The following is a 22327-nucleotide window of genomic DNA, read 5'->3' as shown; positions in this document are numbered from 1 at the left end:
TCAGAAGTGACAGTGGTCTTGTGTCTTGTGTGGGCTCTTCCCTCTAACCCTGTAGCTGGGCCCTAATTCCTTGCAGTAGGATAAGAAGTCTAGGGCAGACTTGGTGGTCTGGAGGACAGTACTCTCCAAGTCACAATTTGGCTAAACCTGGGTAGGCATGGACACATTTTTCTTTCACCTTTCCTGTAATAATTTTTCATAATTAAAATTTCAATGGAAATTAATTTTAATTTTATATAATTGACATCTCAAAATAAAATTTTTAAAGCAGGGAAAGTAAATTTTGCATTCAACAGCAAAAAACAATTTTCTTTCTGTATACACTCTTGAATTCCATTGCTTTAGTTATCTAAATTCTTAAGCTCTTGAAAATGACAGAAATGACTCTCCAGAGCTTATGAATTTCTGCTAACCAGAGGCCTTTTCCTGCCATTAACAGCAACAAGGAATTTCCTTATCTTTAGTTAGTTAACCAAGAACCTTTAATTTCTTCCAGAGAAGCCAAAGTGAAACATTTGAAAGGAGTTTCAAAATCCTGTCTTCCTTTGAAATAACAGTACTGTATAGTGAGAGTAGTCCCTTCCCCTGTGAGGCATCTCATAACCTCATTCAGTTCTCTGGAAATGCTCCTTCAATCATACCTCCTTCAGGATTTGTCCTTATAAATAAATTCCCACCCATGATTCCACAAAAAAAAAATGTTTCTATAAAAGCACATTAAAGTAACTACATGTTATACATTCTTGATATAAACAAGTATTTCTATGCAGTGACATATATAACCAATATTTTGGTCATGTTGCTACACTAAAACACGTATGTTTCCTAAAAACTAGAGATAAAATTCAGAAATCAAAAACTGGGAACTTATTTTAAAAGTCAAAGAGATCACAAATCATTAAAAGTATAATAAAAATTAACATTTATTTTTATAATTTATTGTCTTCATACCCATAAAAAAAGTTAACTTAGTTTTGCTAAGAATAACTCTTAGGAAAGATGATCTATTTTAAATAACTATAATTTCCTCATATTTTCCACTGTAAAATATATCTCCTAAACATTCATTTTCAAGGCAAGAAACAAGAGCTACACTTGTCATATTCACTTCATGATAAGTGCACATGACCAAGACCGAGAGAGTTGTGATCTCAGAATTCTTGCACAGAGGGAAGAGTGCGGGTATATTATTAAGAAACAATTTAAGTATGTACTTGATTTGTGCACAGCTTATGTAAACATAACTTTAATAACAGGCTGGTTCACAGAAAGAAGTCCTAATCAATCATCAAATGTAATTTTTTTCCCCTGAAACACAGCAATTTTAGATTGCTGTTCTTTCCGCCTCCTGCTTGCTTCCCATGAAGGATGAAGAGGCAGCTGTGACTGCTGTTTTGTATTTTCAAGTCCTCTCTGTGCACTCTTATTAAACGGATTCTTGAGCTGAAGTTCACTTTGCCGAAAACCTGGGAGGAGAAAGCAAAATTGTGAAAACTAAATGCCTAAAGACCATACAAGAGAAAGACATTTCATTTTCTCACATCAGCGTTTAAAGAAGGAATTTAATTTTACTTCAATGGAATATACCACAATTTAAAATCTAAGTCTAACAGGAATAGTTTGAAATTGTAATATACATATGAATAGGCAATTTCGGGACACATGCCTTCTAATATTTTAAACAGATGTTTATTGTGTATCTCCTCACGTATGTTGTGCTGTCTTATTTGCATTGAGGAAACAGTTTAAGAAAGGAAACAATGCAGACAACATGGAAGGCCAAGAAAAAAAAAAGAAAAAGAAAAAAAAGAAAAGAGCATCTTATATTTTCAAAGGAACATCATTAGTTTAGGATATCTGTGTATGATGTAGCCAGAAAATTCACATGTATTTACTAAAATACTCGATCTGACCATGGTGATGGGAGGAGAGATGAATTTTTAAAGGGCTACTGATTGATTCCACTGCCTTGTTATTGAACATAAAATTATTATGAGATAAATTACTAAATTCACTCCAATTTAAGACAAAGCTCTTTTTCAATCATAAAATTATCCACCAGATACAAGGGTGGCAAGTTGCTTCTAGTCCTTACATCCTCTTAAATTATAAGATACTTAAAACTACATTATTTTGAACAAGAAAGTAGCATTTGTGAGAAACACATCAGCCAGAAAAGACATGAATTAATGCATGTTTATAGAATGAGGGTGGGGGAAAGGGAGACAAAAATGTAACAGAGATTTTAAGTAGTACATGGGAAGTGTAATTTCTCCACTGCAACTTAGACATCATTCACTGTCAAAAGCGTTCTCAAGATCTCCTTAAAAAGTAAATGTCGTAACATTACACAAACAAACGCACACAGTTTGGGACAACATTTCCAAAACATTTATTGTACACAGAATTCAAAACGTCCTGCATGCTACACAAATCACATGTGGTCTAAAAATCTGATATAATACTCAGAGTGGCTCTAGTGATGAAGAACAAAGAGTTTAAATGTTAAAAGAAACTGCTTCATAAAAAATGAGATTTAAATAAGGCAGTATTCTAAACTAATATATATTTTAGATAATTAGGTAAAGTATATTTGTAGGTGTAAACACATTATAAATTAAATTCTATAAATATATAAGCTAAGCGAAAAAACAAAAGCCCTTCCACTTGGGTCTCCTCACTGGGAAAATGTGGGGGGTGCCTGCAGTTTACAGTTACTCTGTGTCTGAATACAAGGTAAATGAGGCAGATGCCACGTGTCTGCCAGACCTACTTTTCTTTTCCTCCTGGGTGCACAGCCAGGATGCATTCCCCATCCTGACCACAGCTAGATGAGGCCATGAAGCTGAGTTATAGCCAAAGACATGTGAACAAAAGGTCTGATCAGAAAAACCTCACATTCGATCCTTTAATCTCTTTCTCTCTCTCTGCTCCCAGAGAGCACAGAGAAATCCCAGAGGCACGAGATGGAAGGAGGCTGCAAAGAGCACAAAGGCTGTGACGAATGAGAATTCAATCACCACGATTTGGTGGCTGCTTGCTACAGCAGCCAGTCTACTACGAATAAGAGCAAAGTGCCACTCGGAAGGAGGATGCAGCCATCACAACATGTGCATTTGGCACTGGCTCGGCCGTTCAGTGGTAGGTGGTAAGGAAATGGATACCCGAGGCTGAAAAGTGGGCACATCTCCCATGCCAATGAAATGGGCAGAACTGTGGCCATTCTCACTGTTGCCAAGTGAGAACCTGGGAGGCAGGCTGTATGCCTATGGAGTTCCCAACACCAGGGTAGGTGGTGGGAAAGAATAAAAGAATTAGTGTACTGATGGCTCTTTGGCAACAGACTACAAAAAAGAGCAGTGTCCAGGAAAGAACTGGCCAGCTCACAGACAGAAACTGAAAGCAACAGAGAATCCAGGTATCTGGGAACTAACTTAAGGTTAAGAAAAGCCTTTGGACTTTGAAAGTTAGACGGGAGACTAAGATTTTAAGCAGTAAAGGCCTCTGGAGATTCAGCCCCAGAGCAAAGTTAAGAGTAGAGTATGGCCTTCTCAACCAAACCTGAGAGTCTCAACACAGCAGACACATGGAATGATGCTTGGGGTGGGGAAAAAATACCCTCAAACATAAAGAAAGCAAGTTTGACAACTTGCTCTAGGAAAAAATTGGTGGTGTGGTGACTAGCTCATGGATGGACTAACAGGAAATGAAGAAGTCAGAAATCCACTAAGTTTTGGAGGGACCTGTGTTGTGAGAGAAACCCTAAGTCTGGGCTGAAAAAACTCTCTTGAATGTTAAAGACTCTGAACGGTCTCCAGGACCATATGTTTTTACCAGTCACTTGGTGCAGCCCCCAAGGAAATTATACCAAACGTCTGCTTCAGGTGTGGCCATAGAACAAAAACCTCCCAAGAAGACAGTCAGAAGCCAGGAAGAACAATGGATAAGGAAGTTCCTCCAGCTCCTCTACAATTTTTGCTCAGTAGTGGTAGACATGTTATGTGCCTCCCAATTCTCTCTTAACTGACTGGAAGTTTATATTGTGGTTACCTTGTCCCTGATCTGCCACTAAATATTTGGTTATGAGCTGGGGACGGGCAGTCTGTGTTTAAGTGGCCAGGCCACCAAACTTGGGGCAGTCCCATCCAGGAAACCGGATGGAAAGTACCGCCTCATCCAGGGGATGGATGATGCTGGGCTGGGACTCTGAGGTGGATTCCCTGGGAAGGAGAGAAGTGTGCTCTGTTTGGGGGAGGGGCAGTGAAATGGAATCTCTCACATCCGGTAAGGGACGTGTTTAAGAAATTCCACTTTCTTTTTTCCTCCTAACCACACAATTAGACAACGTTTCTTAGCTCCCCTGTGGCTAAATGGCACCATATAATTGAATTGTGGCTAATGAATTATGAGTGTAACTGATTCCTGCCACTTTCTGGCCTGGCCCATGAAAACCTCGTGCACAATTCTCCATGTACTTCTTCCCTTCTGCTGGCCAAAAGGAAACTGCAGGAGGAAGGAGCTACGAGATGAAAGGAGCCTGATCCTTGAATTACTCTATGAAACACAGCCCCTCTGTCAATTCACAGTGGACTGTGATGTGAGTGAAAAATAGATTTTCATCATTTTAAGCCAGTGAGAGTCGGGGATTATGTATAGAAATGAGACTACCCAAATATATTTAATTTGACTTGTTATGAATTAACGTGAAAATACTTTGATTTTACTCTTAACCCAGAAAGTAACATACTTGTTACTGAATATTTAATGGTATGGTGCTAAGACATAACGTATCTCAGTTCAAGAGAAATCAAATAGAGCCAATATGTCCTGGTAAGTTTTATTTACACCTTTCCTCCTGGCACAGATAGGTAATAACAACAACAACAACAGAAAAACCAATTACAATTTAAAAATCACACTGATAATTAGAAAATGTTCTGTTCCCCTTTCTGTGGGTACATAATTCATTCAGACTATTAAGCAACCCGGAGTTTTTATCCTTCCATTCTGGAAAAGTATCAGTTAACTGTATAGAAAGGGCAGGAAGCCAGTAATACATACCTGGGGTTTTGCTTTTTGGAGCCTGTTCTCTGTAATTTCCAAAAGAAGAAAGACCATTAGGACTTTAAAAAGATAAATAACTTTACAAAGATAAAATAAAATAAACTAGGGATAAAACTCAAAGGACTATCGCACTCCCTCATCCCCCCAATCAATAAAAAAATGATAACCCCCCCCCAAGTTTTAGCTGTATCAAAGTTTGATTTTACAATCAGTATTTACAACCAATATTACAACAGAAACATGTGAATTTCCTTCTCACCCCACTTTCTTACAGGGACTTCTGGTCATAAAATATCCTATCTTGGTTACATATGTACTGTCTCCACTCTTGAAGACCATCCAGACAAAAAATTTCGAAAGTCTTCATAAAGCAGGAAAGAGTCACATGTAACAAAAATTAAGATTTACATTTTGTGAGAGATGGAAGGGATAACGGTATGTTATTCTCAAGTGAGAAAAGAAATGGAGCCTTGTGAGGCAGGTTTGGGACACATAAAAACGATTTTAATTAATTTTAAGGTTCCAAATATGGTTGTGTGTCTTTCTACACTTACTTCCCTGGAAAATGTTAACATCACAAGTTTCTGTTCTATTAAAAATTATCCTTGACTTTACAAAAACAATTTTCTGAAGAAAATAGCTGTTACTGAAGAAATAAGCTAACCGTGTGAAGCTATCTCCTACCAGATTAGAATTACAAATGAAATTAAACTTACTGACTTATCACAGGAGAGCTGTGGAAAGTGGTGGTGAATAGCAGGGACAGAGGCAGCAACATTACCAAATACATAGGAGTCCGGAGAAGCTCAGTGAGAGCAAACATTTCATAAGAAAAAGACTGATGTTTAAAATAATGATGGCTCTGGGTTGTCAAAAACAAAGCCCACTGTTCTTTTTTTTTTTTTTTTTTTAATTTTTTTTTTTGTTTATTTATTTTTGAGACAGAGACAGAGCGTGAACAGGGGAGGGGCAGAGAGAGAGGGAGACACAGAATCGGAAAGAGCCTCCAGGCTCTGAGCTGTCAGCCCAGAGCCCGACACGGGGCTCGACCCACAAACTGTGAGATCATGATCTGAGCCGAAGTCGGATGCTTAACCGAATGAGCCACCCAGGCGCCCCAAAGCCCACTGTTCTTTTCAGAAAGTTCTATTTAAAGAGTAAGATATGTGAGACGTTTTCAAAAGGTTTTCATCAAAAGCAAATTCAAAGTTTGAAGACTTTGGTCATCTAAGAGATAAACTTAAATTAGCTGGACAAATTACCTGGCTACAGGATAAATGTGGCACTGCCATTTAGGTATTTTTAAAAATTTTTATTTTAAGATGTCCCCCCTTTTTTTAAAGTTTATTTATTTATTTTGAGAGAGAGAGGACAAGCAGGGCAGAGAGAGGCAAAGAGACAGAGAATCTCAAGCAGGCTCCAGTCAGCGCAGAGCCCAACATGGGGCTTGAACCCAGAACCATGTGTGATATCATGACCTGAGTTGAAAGTGAGTCAGATGCTCAGCCAACTGAGTCACCCAGGCACCCTCCCATATGTGTATTTGTAAATATGATCCGAATATAACATTCAAAAGGGCCAAGTCTAAACAAAGGATGTGTTCTATAAACTACATGTATGCTGGGAGAGATTCTGTCGTAGTTAGGATGTGCAGATATTTCTTATCTTTAAAAAAATTAAGAACTAATAATTATTTTAGGATAGAAAAAATACTCTTACCTTCTGGAGATTTTAGATCCAGATAAAGAATGGAAAAACACTGACTCAAACTTCCTTGATTCTGTACTTGGCGGGTTTTTGTCTTTTCTTATATTCTGATGGGTTTCAAGTAGATCTTCTTCAGGTAACACTTTTTTGGGGGGGTTTTGTTCCTTAACTGAAGAATGGCAACTACTTTCCTTCTTTCGTGTCCGTCTGACTTTCCCAATGAAGAAGTCATCACCACTGTCACTATCCTCAGACATTGAAGACTGTTTGTAAAACCTTTCTTCTGTGCTATCATCAAAATACTCCTTTTCTTCTTCCTGTAATTCTTCTCCATCACTGTTATCACCAAGGGAGCTATCGGACCCTTTCCTTTTTTTAGTTTTACTTATTGTTTTCATTTTTGGGTCAGCAGGTGTCTTCCGCGGTTCAGACGGAACTACAGAATCCCTTTCAGAAGGCTTTGATGGAGAATCTGGAATGTCTACAGCATTGGGTCCATGTTCCATCTTGGTTATTTTTTCTTTTGAATTTCTTGGTTTCTTTGCCAATATTTTGGCTTCTTTCTCTTTTTGCTCACTGACAATAGTTCCTTCATGCTGTAACTTACTGGCATCATCATTTGAACACAAAGTGTCCTTGGAATGATTTTCTACTGAAGCATTCTTTGATGAGTTAATTTCAACAACATTTTGTCTTGCATCTTTAAAAGCTTTGACAGCAGCTGCAAAAGAAATAGCACATGACTTGTTTCAGCATTAAAACAGATAATAAAACATAACTGTTTCAGTACAGTATTTCTTCAACTATTTGGATATACTTAAGAGGAGAACTGCAATTACATTAAATATATATGATAGATCTGAACCCACAGAAGAACTCTAGTGACTTTAAAAACCAAACTGAGAAGAAATGCTCAGAGGTATTCAATTTAAAACTCTAAAATTAACCATCCTTTCAGGCCTTGGAGTTATGAAAAATAGTGGAAACTTCACTGAATACAAATAAGAAAAATAAAATGGCCACTTCAATTTCTTTAGCAAAATTGTGTTGATCTGATTGTGGCACATTATAAATTGTGCTTTCAAACATAAAAATAAATATCTTCTAATCTGTGACAACATTTAATTCTTTCAACGCATTTTATAATAATGAAAATTATGTGAGTACGTGGCCACATCAAAAGTAATATTATGAATTACATTAATATTTAGCAAACCAATTGTATTCAAATTTATCATGAATATATGTTATATATATAAATACATACATATTTATATATTAGAATTTAGGAAAAAATACAGATTTAATTTTTCATTAGACATCAGATAACTTCCATATTATCAGGCACCTTACCACATTTAAAAATATTTGAAGGAGATATTTATAAAAGGTCCTCAAAATGAAAAAAAAAAAAAAACCATAGAATAAATAAATCAATAGCCATTTATTCAGAATCATATACCCAAGTGCATTTAGGTACATGGCTTAAAAGTCATTTAATTCATACCTTTTAGCACATCTATTTTTTTCTTCAGAAGAGGATGCACTGCTAGTCTAGCAATTGCTCTTTCAGTTGCAGTAGAATCAGGCTGCAAATTGAAATAATAAACATGGGAATAAAAGCCAGATAGTACTATTAAGAAGTGAATAAAAGAAAATCTATTGTAATTTTTTTAAAACGAAGAGCTAGGTAACAGGAATTTGTCAGTATTCTCATTAGATAAATCACTTGTATAATCCATGATGAAGAAAAAATAAAGCTCATGGTGACAAAAATAATACTGCCCTGAACAATTAAATCATCTAATCAGGAACACCTTGGTGGCTCAGCTGGTTAAGCAGCAGACTCTTGCTTTTGGCTCAGGTCATGATCTCATGGTCTGTGAGATCGAGCCCAGGGTTAGGCTCTGTGCTGTCAGTGCAGAGCCTGTTTGGGATTCTCTCTCTCTCTGCCCCTCCTCCACTCATACTCTCTTTCTCAAAACAAATAAACTTAAAAAAATTATCATGTCATCCATTAACAAATATTCTTTGTGGTCTTAGTATATTTCCAGAACTGTGGTAGGCATCCTGTGTGATGGGGGGGGAGGGGGGGGGGGGAAGCTCCTGCTTTCAAAGAGCTTAAAAAATCTAGTTAAAAATAGACTAAATCAATATGAAAGAACCAAATAACATATTAGTACTAAGCTGGGTGATTCAAAATATTGTAATGTTTGAAATTCCAGTTAACAGAGATATAGAAATTATCTGATGTTAAATATCTGTATTTTGAATGTCTCACTATCTCTACTGTACTCTCAGAATGTTCTACCAGTGCTTGGCTGATAGCCAACACTTCATAAACTTGATGATGCCTGAATGGAAGCTGATTATATATAATAGTTAATATATTTATGAATTTAGAAAAACCAATGATTTGGGATAATTTCTTTGAATATCATCTGTAGGCTGACAACTTCCAAATTTCTAACTGCTACTCTAACTTGAGATTGAGGCTCCTGTATGAACCTCCTGCTTGACATATTAAAAGAGAATTCTTTGATATCCTTCCCAAAGCTACTTCTTCAGTCTTTCCTATCTTACTGTATGTAATTTCAATTTTGCTGGTTGTTCAGAACTAAAACTTTAAGAATTCTTCTATCACATTTCTCCTTCCTTCACAGCTCACAATTATTCCTTTAGCAAATCCTATAGTTCCAAATGCAAAATAGATTCAGAGCCAGTCACTTCTCACCACTTCTGCTGTTAAGACTTTTGACCAATTCACTGACACCTCTCACCTGCAGCACCAACGAAATATCCTCAAACCTGGTCACTTGCTCCCCTACACCTGATTTTCCATATAGCATCACAGTGAGTTTTTAAAAGGTAACCAGATGATGGTATGTCCTTATCTCTTCTTCTTCAAGCTTTACTGCCTTCTGATGCTTAGGCTATTCCACTATAAGCTCTTCTCTACCTGGAATGGTATACTCCCAAATATATACATGGCTGATCATCTCCTATTATTCATATATCTGCTCAAATGTTATCTGAACTAACACAACACTTGCCATAATTCTTTATTTACTTCACTTCACTTAGCACTGCATGTCAGTGAAGGTATTTTCCAATCTGTGAGGCAGGGGCTTTGTTTTCCTCATTGCTACAGACATAGTGCTTGGATCGGTAACTGGTAACAGGCTGGATTCGATAAACATCTCATAAAACAAGTGAATACATTTCACTAGTGTGTCACGTAGAGCTGTCAGCCTCAAATGTCTTTATTTTAAATTTACTCTTCATTGTTAATGGACCAATATAAAGCTTTTTTTCCCTTAGTAATACAAACTTATGAGCACATTAGTATGTGCAAGATGATGGCAGTTTGAAGTCTACTGTGTTTGAAGGACTTATCCAGGCAATGTACAAGAATCAGTTGCTTTTCTATGAAATAGCTAAAAGGAAAATAAAGAAAACAATCCTATTTACAGTATCATAAAAAATGATAAAATACTTAGGAATAAATACAACAAAGGAAGTGAAAGATCTTTACACTTAAAACTTGGTAAGACTTTAATAACACGAATCAAAGAGGTTGCAAATAATTGTAAAGGTATCTGTAATTATAGATTGGAAAAATTAGTATTGTTAAAATATCCGTAGTTCCAAAACTACCTATAAATTCAATGCAATCCCTATAAAAATGCCAATGGCATTTTTCATAGAAATAAAAAAAAATCCTACAATTTGTATGAAACCACAAAAGACCCCGAATAGCCAGAGCAATCTTGAGAAAGAAGAACAAAGCTGGAGGCATTATGCTTCCTAATCTAAGACTATAGTACCAACTTTTAGTAATAAAATAGTATGGTATTAAAATAAAAACAGACCCATAGACTAATGGAATAGAAAGGAGAACCCAGAAATAAACATTTGCATGTACAGTAAACTGCTATTTGATGAGGGAGTCAAGAATACATGATAGGAGAAAAGACAGTCTTTTAAATAAACAGTATTAGAAAAACTGGATATTCATATGCCAAAGAATGAAACGAGACCCATATCTTACCACTCACAAAAAATTAACTTAAACTGGACTAAGAAGAATGAAATGTGAGAAGTAAAACTGTAAAACTCCTAGAAGAACACGTAGGGAAAAAAATTCCATGACACTGGTTGTGGCAATAACTTTTTTTGGATGTGATACCAACGGCACAAGCACCAAAAGCAAAAATAAACTAGTGGGGTAAGATCAAACTACAAACTGACTGCGAAACATAAAAAACAGTCAACCAAGTGTAAAGGCAATCTACAGAATGGGAGAAAATATTTGCAAACCATATCTCAGATGAGGAGCTAAAATCCAAAATATGGAAGGAACTTATACAACTCAACAGCAAATAAATAAAACCAAATAAAAATAAAATCTGATTTAAAAATGGGCAGAGGACTTGAACAGATACTTTTCCAAGTAAGAAATGGCCAACAGGTACATGAGAGGAAGCTCAACATTACTAATCTCTGGGGAAATGCAAATCACCCAAAACCCCGATGAGAGATCATCTCATACCTGTCAGAATGGCTAGTATAAAAAACAAAAGAGCTAACAAGTGTTGGTGAGCATGAGGAGAAAAGGGAACCCTGGCACACTGCTGGTGAGAATAAAACTAGTACAGACACTAGGGAAAACAGAGGAGGCTCCTAAACAAATTAAAAATAGAAGCAAATGAAGTCAGTTATCTCAGAGAGATGCTGTGTTCAATGAAGTATTATTCATGATAGACAAGACATGGGAACAACCAGGAGTCCACTGATAAATGGAATGAATAAAGAAAATGTGGTGTCTATATACATATATATGTAAGTATATACATATATATATACACAACTGAATATTATTTAGCCATGAGAAAGAAGAAAGTTCTTCCATTTGCAACAATGTGGATGAACCTGGTTGGCATTACAATGAGTGAAATAAATCAGACAGAGAAAGACAAATACTGCATAGTAGGACTTATAGGTGGAATTTAAAAATACCCAAACTCACAGAGACAAGACCAGATTGTTGGTTGCCAGAGACTGGTGTTAGTGGTGCAGGAAAAGTGGTGGAGGGGGAGACTTCGGTCAAAGGGTACAAACCTCCAGTTAAAAGATGAACAACATCTAGAGATCCAATACTCACCAGGTGATTATACATAACTATACTTTATTATATACTTGCAAGTTTCTGAAAGAGTAAATCTTAAATGTTTTCACCACACAAAAAAATTTAATTATATAAGGTGATAGGTGTGTTAATTAATTAACCTTATTATGGTGATCTTTCACAATATATATGTGTATCAAACCATCAAGTTGTAGAACTTAAACTTACACAATGTTTGCTATATGTCAATTATATCTCAATAAAACTAGAAACAAAAAATAAAAAAAAAATTACCAAAATATTTAAAGTTACTATATCAGCATCTGTAGACAAAAAGAAAAGAAATAGTTTCTCAAATTCTCATTCATTTAGCTGTAAATCTATTTAACAATAACACTGTCTTGTAGTTAATGTGACAAACCTACTTTGTGCACTATGATATCTGCAAATATACATTTCAACATGTCCTTATTACTTCTAATTTTTATAAACTGGAAATTTTGATAAGGTCAGCTACTTAACACCACCACCAAATATCTTAGAGAACAAAGTACTCCTGTTCTACTGAAATCTGAAAAAATGTCAAAGCTATTTAAGAATACTTAAACATCAAGAGATAGTACAGTGTAGAAATTTCATGAAAATCTTGGTGAGTATGTGAAGGTGCACAAAACATTTCATTTTTCTGGCAAAATGAAATTGAACACTGAGAGGATCAGCCCTGTCATTTTTAGATCTGACACAAAAAGGACTTTGGAAGGGGTTGAAAATGCATTACCAGAATGTTTGATCTGGAAGAGTTTATTAGAGAAATGAAAAAACACAACAAACAAACACAAACGAAACAAAACAAAAAAAAAGCAGAGCCAGAGATAGTGCCCTGTCTAAAGCCATGCAACTCATGGCAAATCAACAGTAGCCAGAATGCAGAAACTCCTAGAAATTCAAGCTTCTTCCCTTTGCTGACCAGCAATCTTTGTAAAAAGAATGCATTGTACAGATCTCCTTAAGGTACATCTAGTCCTTCAAACTTCCTTACATTTAGTTGCCAGTTGTTTTTAATTAATTTAGATCTGTTCTTGATGGTCTGTTACTAATTTGCAAATCTGAGTAGCTTATGATTTGGGGAGTAGAATTCTAACTGGGAAAAAGGGCAAACCGAAAAACTGTTAATGGTATATACATACTTACATGCTTTATCAATACTAAGGATTTCAGTTAGACCAATAAAAAATGTGACACATGTATTTCTTAAAATATTTGATTTTAAAAAAGTCTTAGTTAAAAATATCACCTTTTATAAGTGAAAACAACAATTTAAATAAACTTTATTTCTAAGGAAACAATGCCAAATTTAACATTTTAAACTTCTTTTGAAGTTTATTCTTAATACAGCAATTTGAATTCATTCAATGCATTTTTTTGAATTCAAATTTTAACAAGAGGTAAAGGGAATACAGACCAATGATTTTACCCAATAATTAGACTAAACAGTCCTGACTTGATTTCAAGATTACCCAGCAAGTTGGGAAGAAGCTAAACTCACAGTCCAGTTTCTGAACTCAGTCTAGTGTTCTCTATCAGTTTTCTTCTAAAGTATGTGAGATCACTTTTCTCTCATTCTGTGACTCCCCTTCAAGCCCCCTCCAAGCTTTCTGGAAAGGAATCAAACATAATTATGAACAAAGAGGCTTGTGAACTGAGTGGGTGCAGGTTCGTGGCGCTGGCAGTGCCCTGGGTCTCCGCTGCAAGCCGCCAGGTCTCCATTCTGCTGAGGACACGGGGGGAGGTGTAAGAGCTCACAAGAACAAGCAGGGCAGAAGCTGCCATGAGACCCTTCAAATCCTTTACCCCTCCTTATTTTGTTACTGGTCATCTTTCTGCCTCACTTACGTTTTCCCTCTTTATATTTACTGATACTTACATTTATATAAACATGCGTCAATATGTGAAAGCACGGACTTACACATTAAGGACACAAACATCCTCTTCCGAGGCTCACAATCTTGCCCTAATTTCAAAGGTTAAGACAATAATGTACAAAATAAGTGAATGTGATAAACCTCCTTGGAGGGATGAAAAATGTTATGGTGGTTTATAGAAGAAATTCAGTCATATACCTTAAATTTAAATGAACTCATTTATTGTGAAACTTAAAATGTTACGTATTCTCTATGAACAGTTTTTACACCTGCATGAAAAAAGCCTTCACAATATTAGAGGATGTGTGAAGGAACCACAGCTTTCCTTATTTAACACTGACACAACATTTGCCATGGAAAATTCTCAGGAAACTGTGGTTTTCACACACCTCCAGATTCTTCCATTTCAAATAAATTACATAAAAAAAGGGAAAACACCTCATCTTTTTATGGAAAAATTTTATTTTGGCATCTGGGTATTTATTATGAACACAAGCATTTGGTGTTCAATTCTGAAAGGAATTTTGAGAATGTACATGTGAATATAAACAACAGTCTAAAAATGAAAAAGCTCTCTTACATGCACTATTCATTCCTGTGAGATGCTGCCTAGAACAAAGGGACTCTTAATGCAGTGGTAGAAGTAGAATGCTGGTATGTTTCTGACATTAATTAGACTTAATTTCAATTCTAGGTTTTACCTAAAGATATATGAATGTTTGTATTTATTAAAAATATCTAGGGAGGTAATATGAACCAGTCCTTTCAGCTGATTCAGAAGAACTGTGGCAACCTAAGGCTCTGAGTCCACACTTAAGGCAACGGGAGACCTTTCTAGATTTGTTCAGGTTGTATAAAACCTAGGACACCATGTTTCCAAGATGTAGTCTGACCGACAGGGGACCCATTCCAGCATTTTCTCTTAAACTTTTGTTTTATGGGCAGGACCAGGGTTTAGACCTTGGACCTGCCATCTGCTAATGACTGACTATAGGTGTATTTTTGACCCTTCTGGGCCCCTGTGTCTCATTTGTTAAATGGAATTATTATCATCTTCCCAGAGAAAGCTAATATATAAAAAGCATCTAATGAGTCAGGCAACTAGTAGATGTTAACAGATATTAATTTGCTTCCCCTTATCCTTTGGTTGTTTACTATAACTATCTTTTACTCCCCAGAAGATGACATATTCCTCTAGAAAATACTCTGTGTCTCCTATTCCCTTCCTATATTCCACACTGCCCGGCTGATGGCTTTGCAAGCAACAGATGTTTTTAATTGAGAAGCTCCTGAAATTCTGGCACCAGCTGTCTGGAAATGTCAGAATTATCATCCTTCAACTCTCTAGCTTTAAAATTTCATCATATACATATTAACTGCCTACTTAACCTTTCCACCCCTTTTCTGCATTTCACTATTACGACTACACACACACACACACACACACACACACACAAACCCATGTGTGTGCACATATACACACCTGAATGCTTTCCACATGAGATCACTGTTGTAAGATCAATTGAGATAAGACTGTATATGGAAGAACTGTGCAAGTTGTAAGATATTACACACATTAGTTTGCTCTGCTCTGCTCATCAGACAGCCTCAAATGTGCAGAGCTCTACGTAACAGACTTCATTTCTGTGAGGTTATCTTCCACTGAGCAGCTTTTCTTTTTTTTTTTTTATTATTTTTTTATTTTTTTAATGTTTATTTATTTTTGAGACTGAGAGAGACAGAGCATGAACAGGGGAGGAGCAGAGAGAGAGGGAGACACAGAATCTGAAACAGGCTCCAGGCTCTGAGCTGTCAGCACAGAGCCCGACGCGGGGCTCGAACTCAAAGACCGTGAGATCATGACCTGAGCCGAAGTCAGATGCTTAACCAACCAAGCCACCCAGGCGCCCCATGAGCAGCTTTTCTATGACACACTGAAGAACAATCAGTCCTCCCTCCACAACACTGCTATCTGCCTCATTTTATAGAAAATTAGCAAATTTTCATACACAAGAACCAAATCCAGTGGAAGAACACCACAAATGAAATAAAATACTAACAGAACAGGTGAAATCAAATAGCTTGGGAGGAATCTGAAATGGTTTCTAAAGCAGGGCAGTCTCCCTTGGCTTTAAATCCCTGCAGGATTCCATCAAGAACTTTGATGAAATAAGACAATTTTTCCTCCCTTCCTCTCTACCTTCCCATCCTCCCTTCCTTTGTTTGGAGGAAGGTACTAACAGGGCAAAAATATAACCAGGTTTCACTTGACACTTCACAGTGAGATCCTAAACTTTTTACCTGAACTGCTATTAAAAATCTCATGACTACAAATATGGTCCTATGCAAATGATTTTACTTATACAAAGTAACAATGATAAGCTAACATAGACATTTGTTTCCCCATTTTTTTGGACAAAAGATATTTCACACAATGGAAAAGCTGAACAAAGGGTTGTACGTAGAAGATACTCTAAAAAACTGATGTGCTTTAAAAAAAATATTTATTTTTTGAGAAAACGCGCACGTGCGCGAGCAGGGGTAGGCAGAGAGAGAGAGAGAGAGAGAGAGAGAGAGAGAGAGAATCTCAAGCAGGCACCGTGCTGTCAGTGCAGAGCCCGATATGGGGCTTGATCCAGCAAACCATGAGATCATGACCTAGCAGAAATAAAAAATCGGACGCTTAACTGACTGAGCCACCCAGGCACTCCTAAAAAATGTACATGACACATGTACTAATATTAACCTTCCAAAGTGAAAACAATCAGGCTAGGAAGATTTAACAAAAAAAAAAAATACAAACATTGGATTTTTTTATCGTGGGTATTTTCAAATACTGCCAAGTTTTACTGTTAAGAGTTTAAATGGAAACGTTATTATTAGGATACTACATTGCTTTTTGGTCTCACCGTAAGTGAAACATTAATGAAATAGTTCTAGAATTCAAATTTAGCATCCAGAAAGTTCGAAAAATTTATTTCAGTAAAATCTTAAAAGATTATTTTTTTAAACTCTCAAAACAAAAATACATTCTATGATATTTTTACAGTTATCACTATTCTATTTAACATGTATGTCACCATTATGCCTGAGATACAGACCAAACTACAGTTTAAAACCATAATAGGATCATATTTTTTCCTTCTCTTCATGAATAAAATCCTATGAAAAATTACTGTAAAATTATGCTGCTACAAAATAGGCTGTTGTAAAACCACATTCAAGACTTAAGTGTTTTTTTTTTTTTTTTTGGTTAATGTTGGACAATGACAACAACAACAAACTCTCCCTCCCTTCAAACAAACAAAACTCTTTTATGTTCTTACCATCTTAAAATGCTTTAAAATTCAGGGGTGCCTGGGTGGCTCAGTCCAGCTCTTGATTTTGGCTTAGGTCATGATCTCATGGTCATGGGATCAAGCTCTGTGTAGTGCTCTGTGCTGAGCATGGAGCCGGCTTGGGATTCCCTCTCCCTCTCTCTCTGTCTCTCTCTCTATCCCTACCCCATCTGTGTGTGCACTCTCTCTCTCTCAAAATAAATAAACATTTTTTTAAAAAATGCTTTAAAATTTGACATGTTTCATACCAATTGTAGAGAAGTCAGTGGGCAAACTGACATTCATAGCTGGAGATTCCAACACGTGTCTCTTGGTACTCAATAAAACAAGTAGGCAGAAAATCAGTAAAGAAAGAAATCACCTGAACAACACCAACAACTAATGTGACCTACCTGACATTTTAGGACACTGATCCCAAGAGAAAACATATCGTTTTCAAGTGCACAGGAAATATTCACCAAGGTAAGGCACGTCCTCAACCATAACACAAATAAAAATCAGAGAAAATGTGCTCATGGATCATAAAGGGAACAGTAATGAAAAGATACCTAGAAGATCCCCTAATTGCTCAGAAACTAAACAATACACTTAGAATTAAACCACAGGTCAAAGATTAAGTTTCAAAGGAAAATTAAGTTCTTTGAAAAATTGAGTTCTTTGAACTCAAAGAAGACGAGAATACAACATACCAAATTTAAGGGTGCAGGTAAAAGAGTGCTTAGAGGTAACTTTATAGCACTACATGCTCTGTTACAGAAGAGGAAAGGTCTAAAATCAGGGCCTGAAGTTTCCACATTAAGAAACTAGAAAAAGAGCAAAATGAACACAAATGCACGAAACAAGAAGCAATACAGGTTAGAACAAATGCCAATGAAAGTGAAAATAGAAAAACACAAAAACATCAATTAATCCAAAATCTGTTTTCAGGTTGGAACTCTTATATGTAGACACTACAGAGTGAGTGGAAATGAAAAAGGGGAAACAGGAAGGGAAAGAGAAAAGGGGGGGGGAAATAGTACGGAGCAGAACTGGTTTGCAGTCCTAACTGTGCCACATAACAGTAGTCTCCTTGACTCAGCTCACTCCATGCTTTCTGATCTTCCGTTTCCTCATTTGTAAAAACAGGAGTAAAAATAATCTTTCACAGAGCAGTAAATATGTTGATTAAATAAATTAGTAACAAAAATTACTTGGAAAAAATAAAAATACTCTTTGTACTCATTAGTAAGAATAAGAGACTAATTGTTGTCTCACATAAATGCCACATTTTAAGTTCAACATACCTTTGAGGACTTTGAAGGCGTGATGTTACAAGCAAAGTAGTATTCATAAATTACCATAAAATATTTTTTTAGTGGCAATATTGGAGCTCAAGTGGGGAAAAATCATCATACATTAATAGTAACTGGCTGGTTGGTAAGTTTTCTCTTCAAGGAAAAGGGTGACAAGAAAAAGAAAGTCAACCAATTATAGATATACCTTTTTGCAGATTTTTTCGAAGTTGATATCATCACCGAGAGCAGATTTAGTTACTATATCAGGTTTCAATTCCTATAAAAAAAATAAAGTAATTTTAGTTATGAGTCTAATTTTAAAGCATCATTCATTACTAATTATTATGAGGTACATTCCTTCCCATGTTTTGCTTTTAAGAAATTTGATATTAAATAAGTTCTTAGTTTTTAGACAAGAATAACTCCTATCATAGTAATAAATTATCATACTCTGAAAAACCACAGAAAAAGGAATTTAAGAGCTAATCCTCCTAAGATAATTACACTCAGATTCCAAGGAAGCCAGAAAATTCAATGTGCCAAGAAATCTCTAGCATAATAAAAACTCTTTAACTGAAATAAGATTAAAATAATTCAAAATGTTAATTTAAGATTTCAAGATTCAGGGCGCCTGGGTGGCTCAGTCGGTTAAGCGTCTGACTTCAGCTCAGGTCATGATCTCACGGTCCATGAGTTCGAGCCCCGCATCAGGCTCTGGGGTGATGGCTCAGAGCCTGGAGCCTGCTTCCGATTCTGTGTCTCCCTCTCTCTCTGCCCCTCCCCTATTCATGCTCTGTCTCTCTCTGTCTCAAAAATAAATAAACGTTAAAAAAAAAAAAAAAAAAAAAAAGATTTCAAGATTCAAAGAAATTACTTATTTCAATGACATTTCAGGACATAGGCAATTATATCATTTTATATCAAAATGTAAATCTTTATAGAGAAATACTTAATTTTAATTATTTATTAAAAAATCTAACCTACACAATACTTTTATATTATGCAAAGAGTTTATTTTAGAAAATTGAAAAACAGAAAAGCAGAGAAAAAATAAGTAAAATTACTAGCACTGTTTATTTACATGGTTACAATTCTATTACACACTCTTCTACATGCTTCTTTAAGAGAATTTAAGTTTGATATACATTTCACTAAGTAACAAAGGGTGACTTTAGACCATACAAAAATGAAGTTTCTCTTAACAGCTATCAAGTTATTCTATTGTGCAGGAAAAAATACAGTGAACATTTGCATATTTTTTTTTCATAATATTGTTGAGAAGACAGCTAAATAAAAAATCAGCTAGTTGGTTTTAAAACAACATTGACTGACAGTGAGGTAGACGTGTGTGATATGGTAAAAATTGTGTAGGTACTATTACACGAAAATGATTTAATTTATATTTTAAATAAAAATAGAACCATAGCATTTTGTGAGCTAGCTTTATCATCTAATGACAGGGCAAATGTTTATCCTTTTTTTTTTCCCCATTCTCCTACATCACTGTCCTTATTTGTTTAACCAAACTTTTATTAGTGGACATATTTTCTGATTTTTATCTTTTAATAAATAGGAGCAGAATGATATCCTTGTACGTACTGACTTGTGTATCTCCTGAAAAATGTCCACATATTCTATATTAAAGAGCTGTGTAAAACTATGTTTTTGGAAAGAGGAGAATGGAAAAAAAATTAAATATTGATAATTATGATCCAATGTCATAAAGATTAGAAAACATGGTTTCTGAGAATATTCATTCTTATTGTATATACACTAATATGACTGTACACTAATATAAATATTAAAAAAATTTATATAAACAGCATAAAAAGACTCTTACTTTTAAGTGTGTGTGTGTGTGTGTGTGTGTGTGTGTGTGTGTATGTATACATAATACGTCTTTAGGAACTGATGAATTAATATGAAAGATTAGCTTCCCCGAGGTAGTTTAAAGTCAGTAAAATTATTTACAGTACAGCTAAAAAAAAAATCCAAATCTTAAGACTTGCCCTGCTTTTGTCAATGGCTGGCTCTAAGTACTTTTTTCTACTCTGTAAGTGAAAAAGTCATTCTAAAGAGTGAATCAGTTAAATTTTATTGCAAATATGAACATAATGCTTCCAGAAGGGAATGATGTTGCCTAAATCTCAAACCATCCACATACTCCTTCCTAAAGAATAAATTCAACAAGGACTACAAGAACCATGCCTTCTTCATTATTAGGAGATACAGGAGAACGGAAACTTCAAAACATCAAGTTGAGAAACTTAACACCAAATTCAACAGAGCACTCACTGCATCACAATCTTGTGCACACAAAAAACCAGGGAATACCAGATTAAGAAGACACTGGGAGAAAAAAAAACGTGAGTGAAGGACATACACGAATGACAGACAAAAAGCACCACTAGAAAACAAAAACTACTACAGAGAGTCAAAATGGATACAAGACTGAGACTTGGTAATTCATAGCAGTGGCTACAAGGGAGGACTTGAAATCAAGTGGTTCTGAAGGCAGGGGCCTCAAGAAGCAGGCACAGAATCAGATAAATAGGGGCTTTGTTCCTCCTTTCAGATATAATGATGAAGGTAAAGGAAGAAAGAGAGAGAAATTAAGGGCCCTTTGGAGACAAAAGAAAAGACAGGTAAACTAATTCCTTCTTATCAACATTCATTAAAAAAATGATATATGGTGGATCCAGATGGCTAGGATTTCAAAAAAAATTAAATTCATATAAAATTAAGGAAAGAAGACAACAGAAAATGTAAATAAAAACACTTTATTTCATAGATTCTCTCCTAAAATTATGAAACAAACAAAAACTGTAAACACCCTCCAAACTGTATTAGGGAGTCTCAAACAAACATTTGGATTTATACAAAAAATATGCAAAATTAGAAATTAAGACACTAAGAACAGAAACAGGTAGAACAAAGAAATACATGAACAGCTGATAAAGTTTAGGAAATAAAAAGAAAAGAAAAATAAAACATCTCAGAGATGGAGAACAGATTCAAAGAAAAATTCAATAAAGCATCTTGAAGAAAATCAACTGGGGCAGTTAGGTGGTACAGCTGGTTGAGCATCATCCAACCCTTGATTTCAGCTCAGGTCATAATCTCACAGTTTCAATGAGTTCGGGCCTCATGCTGGCTGTGAGCTGATAGCATAGTGCCTGCTTCCCCCCTCCCTCTGCGCTTTCCCTGCTTGCATGCTCTCTGTCTCTGTCAAAATAAATAAATAAACTTAAAAACAAAAACCAAAACCTGGGAGGCTCAGTTGGTTGAGTGCCTGACTTCAACTCAAGTCGTGATCTCACAGTTCGTAAGTTCAAGGCCTTCATCGGGCTTTCTGCTGTCTGTGCACAGCTCCCTTCGGAGCCTCTGCCCTTTCTCTCTGTGCCCCACTCCTTCTCATGCTCTGTCTCAAAAATAAATAAACATTAAAAAAAGAAAAATAATTTTTGAAGAAAGTCAAGAAAACTACCAAGAAAATGAAAATGAGATAAAGAAAACAGCAAAGGAGGATCCCACATATCTATAATTGATATCTCTGAAGATGAAAAACAAAACAATGAAAGAAACCAATACTTAAAACTGTGATTCTAAAAATCTGGGAAAACAAACAATAGAAAACTTAAAAAACAGAAAAGCTAAAATGAGTTGCAATGATCAATAATGCAACCTATCTTTGTAAAGCCATTAGACATTAAAAACAAAGAAAAAAATCTTCAGAGACTGGAGGCAAAAATAACAATTTAGTTTAAGAGTAAGAAAATAAAGGTTGTTATCAAGAATAATATTCAAAGCGAGTTCAGAGAAGCATTTTCAAGGTAAGCAGGTTCAAGCCAAGGATTTTATACCTAGTCAAGCTGCTCTACAAGTATCAAGTCT

At 35.6% G+C, this 22327-nt stretch overlaps 1 protein-coding gene across 1 annotated transcript in view; it reads right to left on the bottom strand.

Moving 5' to 3' along the window:
* Positions 1–1214: 1214 nt before the first annotated feature.
* Positions 1215–22327, bottom strand: part of SRFBP1 (serum response factor binding protein 1) — a 66069-nt gene continuing 44956 nt past the window's right edge. Inside the window, exons 4-8 of the mRNA XM_007086849.3 lie at positions 18639–18710; positions 8279–8360; positions 6784–7492; positions 5062–5090; positions 1215–1466 (exon numbers count right to left, since the gene is read on the bottom strand). Of these exons, the coding sequence (XP_007086911.1) occupies positions 1282–1466; positions 5062–5090; positions 6784–7492; positions 8279–8360; positions 18639–18710 (1077 nt within the window). The 3' untranslated portion in view covers positions 1215–1281. The remainder of the gene's footprint in view (positions 1467–5061; positions 5091–6783; positions 7493–8278; positions 8361–18638; positions 18711–22327) is intronic.

The sequence above is a fragment of the Panthera tigris genome, chromosome A1 (assembly GCF_018350195.1).
Source record: "Panthera tigris isolate Pti1 chromosome A1, P.tigris_Pti1_mat1.1, whole genome shotgun sequence".
Taxonomy (NCBI): domain Eukaryota; kingdom Metazoa; phylum Chordata; class Mammalia; order Carnivora; family Felidae; genus Panthera; species Panthera tigris.
This window is presented reverse-complemented; position numbering and strand designations above follow the sequence as displayed.